The 9094-nt window shown below is 44.5% G+C and overlaps 1 protein-coding gene across 1 annotated transcript in view; it reads right to left on the minus strand.

Annotated features, from left to right (window-relative positions):
• Positions 1-6982, minus strand: part of LOC102907489 (cell adhesion molecule CEACAM1-like) — a 44923-nt gene extending 37941 nt beyond the window's left edge. Inside the window, exons 1-3 of the mRNA XM_076574129.1 lie at positions 6691-6982; positions 5523-5882; positions 932-1207 (exon numbers count right to left, since the gene is read on the minus strand). Coding sequence (XP_076430244.1) covers positions 932-1207; positions 5523-5882; positions 6691-6754 — 700 coding nt within the window. The 5' untranslated portion in view covers positions 6755-6982. The remainder of the gene's footprint in view (positions 1-931; positions 1208-5522; positions 5883-6690) is intronic.
• Between the last annotated feature and the right edge of the window lie 2112 nt (positions 6983-9094).

Below are 9094 nucleotides of genomic sequence, written 5' to 3' on the forward strand. Positions count from 1 at the left end.
TATGTAGAATTAAATTATATTGTAAAATAAAATAATAATAAAAAATTTGAAATTAAAAAAATACAAAACTTTGTCAATGTAATCCACCATATATCAAACTGAAAGAAAAAATCCACATGATCATCTCATTAGATGCTGAAAAAGCCTTTGACAAAATCCAAAACCCCTTCATGACAAAGGTCTTGGGGTGATCAGGAATACATGGAAGGTTCTTAAATGTAATAAAGGAAATTTACAGCAATCTAACAGCCAACATCAAATTAAATGGAGAGAAACACAAAGCGATTCCACTAAAATCAGGAAGAAGACAAGGCTGTCCCCTCTCCCCATGTTTATTCAATATAATACTCGAAGTTCTAAGTAGAGCAATAAGACAACAATATAATATCAGGGGGATACAAATTGGCAAGGAAGAAGTCAAACTTTCCCTATATGCAGAATATACGATAGTATGCATAAGTGACTGGGAAATTTCTACCAGGAAACTCTAACAGCTGATAAACACTTTCCCACCTTGCTGGAGGAAGACTGATTGAGTGAGATGAAGTGTGATGATCTTAGCAAGTGTCCTTTTGTGTTTCTAGGTTAGTTCTACTTTTTCCTTCCAATCCTTGAATTCCATCAATTTCATCAAGGAAATCATGTGAAGCTGTGGGAATGTGAGACAGGGCTACTGTGATTTTGTGTTTGAATATCCAGGGTCCAACTGTCTCTGCCTCTGGTGTGCTAGGGTTAAAGGCATGCTGCACTCTGCTCAGTTTACTTGGTATGTTATCATGAGATTAACATGCATCCATCACCAAGCTGGCTCTATTTGTAATTTGAACCATGTTTTCCTCCCTGTTAGTTTTACACATTCTGCACTCTGATGATAAAGAAACTGCCCCCACCCCCAACACTATGGAGTAAGAGGGGAACAGAGGTCACTCACCTATTACATCCAGCTGGAGGGGGTCACTCATCTTGGACTCAAGTGGATTAGATACCTCACACTGATAATCCCCTGAATCCTCCCTCCAGGCAGGGAATATTTGGAGACTGCTATTGTTCTGGGTCAGTGTCATCCTATTCATGATCCTCAGACGCTGGCCTTTGAAATACCAACTGATGGAGTTATCAATGTCAATTGACGGGCACTTCAGGAACACAGAGACCAGGTCTTTTTCTATGGTTTTGTTGACTTGGATGGAGGGTTTAGTCACTGCATCTGTGGATAAACAAGGGATGGGGCCAGCTGAGAGTCAGTCAACTTCAGAGATCTCAGACAGCTCCCAGAGTCCATAGAATGAAGTAGCCCTCTGCAAGATCACATCTTTGGGTTGAAGATATGTTCTGCAAGAAGAGAGCTGATTCTTACTCCATCAAGATCACCCACAGTGGCCCTGACTTAGGATATTTGTGTAGATTCCACACTGGGAGCCTCTTCAACCTACCTGTCCAGAAATCTCATGGTGGGGAAATGTATTTCCCAATGATTTTTGTGGGAATTCTTGCTCCCACTTTCTGTGAGTGTGAATTATCAGGTCCCTCTTTTATGAAATAGACTTCTGTTTATTTTTTATTAAATAATTTGTCATAGGGTTAAGATGGCCCAGCTAATCTTAAAGATGTTAAAGGCTATACCTCAGAACTGGGAGAAATCCCTAACTGAAGAATTTCTGTTTGTAGAAAAATTGTATTTCCTGTCCCATGGATATAGATTAAATACTACAGAGACGTAAAGAGGCACAGTACTGACCACAGCCTGCCACTCTAATACTCAGTGCTGATAATTTTTGAGACAGGGTCTCACTGTACAGTTCTAACTTGCTTGGAACTTGCTATGTAGACCCAGATGGCCTCCAAACTCACACTATCTACCTCTTCTACCTACTCAGTGTTGGCATCAAAGGTGTGTGCCACCACACTCAGCCAACTTTTTTTTTTTTTAGAACCTGAGAAGAGTAAGCAAAAGAACATCATCAACTGTCAGTGACATGATTTCACCCTGACTCAGAACAGGGCTCCCAGAGACCTTCTCCACCCACTCTTCCCATCCCATGGAGTCAGAGCTGAGCCAGGCACCCCACACAGAGACAGGAGTAGACATGCTAGCTAGAGGAGGTCTAGTCCCGATGTGGGGGGAAATTTCTCTTCGAATTTGGAGAATAAGAAAGTGAGCACAGTTGAAATCCCTGGGTGTTCCTTGTAGGTCATGGAGGTCATAAAATGAAAATGGAGGGGACAAGAAAGCTTGTGTTAGGCACAGAAAGAAATCCTGACCTGGAGGCTCTCCTAACCATGGAAAGTCCCTCACACAACCTAAGGCTTTCCAAGACTGGAAGAACCTCCTCCTCACATTGCAGGCTCCATCCCTCTCAGCCAGAAACCAGAGAACCAGGAGGTCAATAGACATAGGGATGGAGCAGGTGGCATGTGGGAAGACTGAGTTTTGCTTGTTCCCATAGACATGGGCTGGAAATTAAATGCTTCTGCATCTTCCCAGAAAGCCAAAAGACTCCACTCCAAACCTAGTGCTGATATTTCAGAGATCCACTTATTAAGGACTGTAATGTTCTTGAGTGTGGTCTTACTGAGGACATTGACAGCTATAGATGAGGCAGGTATAAGATCCACTATTATTAGTATGGATGTTGGAAATATAGAGCTCTTGGGAGGATGATTGGAGCTCTCCATTGACAAACCAAGAGTACTGTACAGGTGAGTTAGCATCTGTGTGGCAGATATGAGGTTTGTCCTTGAATGTAAATGAATATTTGAGGGGGATATGATCAGGTCATCTAAATCATCTGGAGCAAACAGAATAAAGTCACATGTGATGTCAGCTTAGGGAAGGGGAAATCCTGTTCTGTAGAAGGACATAGTATCTCTTTGAGCTGTGCTTTAACCTTAGTTGAGCAGGTCCTATTCAGAGCTGGGGTGCAGATTAGCAGAAGGGTACTCATTCAGCATTCACAAGCCCTGATCTTTCTCAAGTACAACACACAGATATCCCCACTGCACACACTTGAGTGCACTGAGACTAAGTCTGACATGTCCCCTGTCTCCATCACCCTGAGTCTTCTAGGCAGAATTCCCTGCATCCCATTAAAGCTCAATGCTGGGCATGTCCACAGATGCTTGGCCTGGGACAGGATGCCCTTGCAGCCTAGGTATCTGTAGGGTAGGTCTGCGTCATAAACCCAAGCCGACTGGGACTGAATATAGTAGCTCTAGCCCTCTGTTTTTAGGCAGTTGGGGCCAAGATGAAACAGAAAATATTTAAAGTAATGTTCTGAGAGAATGGGTCACTTATGGAGTCCCTCACTGGGTTCCAGGTTCATATTCATAGGTTCCTGTGTCAGTCCTTGTAGATGTAACCATCTTTTTAAATAAGAAACACAGAGCCGATTCAGAGATGAAAGCCAAGAGGTCAGAGCAATAGCTAAGAGCTGAGATTAAAAACCTTACCCTTCACTGTCGCTGCTGTCCTACCTCTCCGCAAGAGACCTACTTCCTGAGTGTTTGTGCTTTTTATTGACTTTCTGTTCTGCCTTGTCATTGGTTGTAAACCCAACCACATGACCTCCTTGTCACTGCCTGTCTGTACAGACCCCCAGGTCTTCTATGGTTGGTATTGAGATTAAAGGTGTGTGTCTCCATGCTGGCTGTATCTTTCAACACACAGAGATCCACCTAGCTCTCTGCTTCCCAAGAGTTGGGATTAAAGGTGTGTACCACCACCGCCCAGTTTCTGCTATGGCTTGCTATTAGCTCTGACCCCCAGGCAACTTTATTTATTATCATACAAATAAAACCACATTTCAGTACAATTAAAATATCACCATAAGTCCTCACAACACTGAGTAAAGTAAGATCCTGTTGTCCTCAGACAGCTTCAGCCTGTCCTCTTCTGAGAGGCTTTGATTATTTATCCTCCACAGGTAGGTTGTATTCTGAGTCCTAGGCTCACACATTAATGCTACTGAGTCCTCACCCTCCATGGGATTGGAATTGTTGGTTGTGATGTTGGTCTTGGGTAGTGGTGTTGTGCTGACCACAGAGAGATGATTGCCCTGTGTGGTACTACTGATTCTTGCAAAGGCCTCTTACAACCAGAGACAGTCTCTTAACTTTCAGCCATCCAGATCCTTAAAGAATCAGGTAGGAAGCAAATTACAGGCAGAGGGAGTGGCTGAGTGCTTAGAGATAATGGGACCTCCTGCGCTGTGTATGAGAGAAGAAAACACTCTCACAAGTGAACTGAACTGCAGTGTTTGGTGATGGTCAGACTCAAGACTTAGAATGAGATGCCTCATTTTATCTCCTGGTCCTCAGGGACCCAATGCCTGCCTTGAGACACAAGGTCTGAGTCCCTCCAGCTACACTGACCTCCCCTCCTGAGTATAAACCAGAGCCCTCCCAGCCTTTGCTGTTCAGGGCTGTCCTACAGATAGTTCATGATTAGTCTTCCCATTGAGCTTCCCTGAGAAACCTGACAGCCTGTCAGAGATCTCATACAGCTCAGGATCTGGCTGACATTTAGGTCAGGCTGAGTCACAGATGGGCCATTCTTGTCAGGTGTTTGATGTTGGTTCACATGAAGAAGGGAGTCCTGATTCCACAAAATGATCTAGAAGAGTGAAGGTACCTAGTACCATTTCCATGGTGGGGAGGCTGGAGATGTGCCTGTGGACAGATAGCTTGTGCTATCCACAACCTGTGTGACCCTGACTCAGTGACTGTGTTTCCTGTCTCAGATTCCCTATAATAGGACACATGGTAAATGATCATTTCCATGCCTGCAAGTTAACCTTAAATGTGAACAACAACCTTCCCTCCACCAAGCAGTGTCTATTAGTGTTTGCCTGCAGGAAATAATCCCTAGGCCTGACCCCTAGAGGCAAGGAGCTGCCATTTGTACACTTTTTCTTCTATCCCTTTAGGGCTCTTGACCTTCCTGGGAGGTCTCAGAAGACCATCAGAAGAGCTGGCTGATTGCCTTTCCTACCTTCCACCTATGCTGAGCACACTGAGTCTCAGGAGGAGATGCCCAGGTGACCTACCTCAGACATGGCTCTCAGAGGCTATCAGCAGGCTCCCAGTCTCTGATCCATTGTTGTCCCCTGTCAGCTCCAACAGGAGATCAAATTCCAACCTAGTCTACAAGCTTTTTGGGATTCCTGGATCAGTCTGGCATGGAATTCTTGAGAAAAGCTATTTAGGGGTGAGACTCTCATGGTTTCCTCAGCCAGGCCCTGCCTGAGTCCTGAAGGGTCTTCCTCAAGGCCATGTTCATGGTGAGCATCTAAGACCCTGGGAAGAGTCTAACATGCCTGAGCTCAGTTACCTCACTGCCTCTTCTCTGAGGGTGGATTCAAGGGGGCATCCTGATTTATTGCCATTTTCTCCACTGTGTCCTTTACTAAATGTTTGTATCACAATGTTGGGACCATGACACAGAGTCATCCAGGAGTGACAGCTCTATCGGTGAAATAGGATTAGCTCCACCCATGACCCAGAGGTTACAGAGAATTACTCACAGTATATTTGAAAATCCACGGATAGATTCGTATCAACAGAGTATAGATTCGTCATTGTTGCTTTGTAGCCTCTTGTGTCATTCTTACTGACATTCCTGATGAGCAGTGATCCATTTTGGAACATTGTCATTTTGTCACGGTACTGAGGCTCAGTTACTATTAAAGTTGGTTGAAGAGTAATTGTGGCTATCACGTGCTTCGCAGAGTTTTTTTCCTCGTACCAGTAAAAGCGAGTGAATTGCAAGGGCAGACCGTGGACAACTAGAAGAACATCATTCCCTACAGCAACAATGGGTGGAACTGCTTCAAGTGTCATGTATTGGGCAGTGGTGGGAGAGGTCCAGCAGGTTAAAAGAGAGACTAAGAGGGAAGAGAGAAAAAAAGTCTATCATTATTACGACTTTTGCTTTTGGTCGAAATGTGAAATGTGAGTGTTTAACTCTCAGCCTTGGTGTGTGTGTCCTGGTGACGGGAGGTCAGCAGCATCACCCCCATTCATCAGTACCCCCTGAATCTTTCCACTGTATGAAACTGGCTTCATAGTGTCTACACAGCTCACCCCTCACTGCCCTCAGATCCCTCATCACACTCAGAAACCATAGTGTAGCATGTCTTGTCTGATCTCCTCCTCTAAAAGACTCTGTGCCTTCACATTCTGACCTTTCTCTGCTCTGTTTCCTCTGAAGTGCTTGTCAACCCCTGGGCCCACCTTCTAGATGTCCTTGCTGCTCTATCTTCCTGCCAAATAGTAGCAGGGCTTTGTGAGGAGGACTAGTTTGATTTTGGTTCAAACCTCTCTACCTCAAATGGGCTCAGATACCTGTGAGCAAATGAGTGTCCCAGAGCCTGGGGTTTATTTGCAGATTTCTCAGGGTCCTACATAATGATGTTGTTTACTCGCCCACTTTGAGTTTTACTTGGAGAGTCACCCTGATGGAGTTGTCAACTTGAGTCTTCAGGATACAGTGGCCAGTGCTGATAAACCTACAATGGGGAACAACTGAATTTTTTCTCCCCACTTCCCAATTCCCATCCACTGTGAGCTTCCTGATGGTCTCAGGCTTCAAGCAGAGCCAGATGTCATTTCTCAGGCTCTTTCCCTCTCCAAGAAGACCCCATCCAGTCTGTGAACTCCCCAACTCTCTACTGCAGAGGAAAGTCTCCCCACCTGTGAGCAGGAGTCCCCTCCAGGAGACCTGTGCATTGTGGAGAGGGGCTGAGGTGAACTCCATGGTCTCTACTGTGGGCGAGGCTCTTCCTCTGGAGAGGAGGTTTGACTCTCAGACTGCTGCCAAGCTTGGCTCCTCTGGTGTCTGCTCTGCTTTTATTCCCAGACCTCAGCCTCCTCCCAGAGGAGGGCACTTCCTGGAGTCAGATGGGCTGGGGGTGGAGTCTGTGTGTGTACATTGCTCTGTTCTTATGTGAGTGCTGCCTCCCATCCTTCTGTTCCTTTGTTGTTCAGTGTTCTAGAACATACTTTGAGCCAAAAGGCTGAGAAATGTCCTGTGTCCCAAGAAAACAGCAGCTCACCCCAGGACCTTGTCCCTGAACTTCCTATAGCCAAGTGTGTATTTCCTTGAGACCCCAAAACCTAGCAGAGCCCAGTCTGCCCTGTGATCTTAATGCTCAGGGAAGGTGGGATTTATTCCCAGCAGGGAGTGGCAGTCTACTCTAGGGGCAGGAAAAGGTCCAGCTGAGTGATGCCTGTGGAGGGCCCAGACCTGTCATCACTAGTGTCACCAGTCAGGTGTCTAATGAAGGAATACATGTTATCTCGGGGGTTCATATTCTGCTCTGCAGGAGGAGGTGGCCTGTGTGTCCTAGGAAGAGGACCCTGTGCTCCAGCTTCTTATGGAGGGCACCAGGGAGACTCCTCCACCCCCAGCTTCCTTCGCTGGCTGAATGTGATTCAGGTCTGCCCATGCCCTCCCTGAACTTCTGGGTTGTCTTTGCTAGCCTTGGTGATTGCCCTGTGATCTTCCTGTCTTTCCTCATGGATGATAAGAGAAGGGAGGGGACTAAATAGGGTCTCCTTGCAGAGTGGGGTCTCAGTGACAAAGAAAACGATTATGTGAGGGAGCCTAGGTCTGTTGGACCTGGGTTGGAAACAAGGCTGCAAGATAGGGTCACACCTCAAGCAGTTTTCCCTGTTGATTATGTGTTTTATTGTCGCCCCCTGTTGTTCATGAGGAGACCTACAGCTCATGTTAGGGCTACTGCAAGGATGGTAGCCAAGCTCCAAATGCTGGAATGAAGCTGAGCACCAAGTTACCTGAAGGTCCCAGTGATCAGCAGCCTTTGAAGATCTAGGTAGATTTTTGCTGGAGACCATAATAGCTGAGGTAATCACTGCCATTTTGATCTGCAGTTCGAGGAGGACTGATGATGTTGAGCCCACTTTCCCATGTGTTTTTATTAATTTTTTTTGTATATGTTGTTCAGGACAGGAATATCCAAGTCCTTTGCAAACTCTAAAATCATTTTATTCCAACTTTAAATTTTAAAGCAAAGTACATTCATTCACTAACAATAAGACATTCTAGACTTACAACATAAAATGAAAACTAAACCAAACACTGCAAACTTTTCAGTGTTACTAATTCCTGGTGTGTTAGTCTTGGGGATTCAGGAGCAGTATGTCGGCATTTCCTGGAATTTTCAAAAATTCCCCAATTATGATGATTTAAACATACTTTGGAAACTTTTACTCACTGGATTTCCTGTTTAAAGAATAACGCACCCTAAGTTGGTAGCACTTACAAGAACTGCATTGTACAGGGATATTTAAAAGATGAAAAACATAACTTCAAGTCTGGGCTCCCAGTAAGGTGACAGCACAGAGTTACTGGTGGATATTGCTTGTTAAAAACCTGTTTTACATCAAAACCTTGTTCCATGTTGAGAGAGCGAGCATTCAGAGGACCCACACAAAGTACAGCATGTATGTGAACTCACTAGGGAGTATTTTGTCTCTGTAAAATTACCCTTTCATGTTCCTCTTCTTATATGTTGTACTGTACCTCTACATATTCAACTATATATGTACATGCATTCATTATATAGGCTAGGATCCACACACAAGAAAGAACACGTAGTTTTTCCTCTGAGTTTGGGTGATCTTATTTAACAGTATATATTCTAAGTCTATCCACTTTCCTGTAAAATTTGTGATTTCATTTTTTCTAGGGATGAATAATATTTAATTTGCTATATACACTACACTTGCATTAGGCATTCATCTGTGATGGGCATCTTGATTGGTTCATCTCCTTGCTATATTGAATAGACCAGCAGCAATCATGGGGTGCCAATATCTCTATGGTAGGGTACAGGATCTCTGGGTATATGCCCAGTAAAATAGCTGAGTTGTGTGATATTTCAAAGGGACTTACACAAGCTGTATATGATGACTGTATTAATTTTCACACCCAGCAGCAGTTAATATGTGTTCCTCTTTCTCCACATCCTCTGCCACATTTGTTGTCAGTTATTTTGATTATAGCCAATCTACCTGGGGTGAGCTAGTATCTCACAACATATTTAATTTGCATTTCCCTGATGACTAGGGATCA

This window comes from Peromyscus maniculatus, chromosome 1 (genome assembly GCF_049852395.1).
Source record: "Peromyscus maniculatus bairdii isolate BWxNUB_F1_BW_parent chromosome 1, HU_Pman_BW_mat_3.1, whole genome shotgun sequence".
NCBI lineage: Eukaryota > Metazoa > Chordata > Mammalia > Rodentia > Cricetidae > Peromyscus > Peromyscus maniculatus.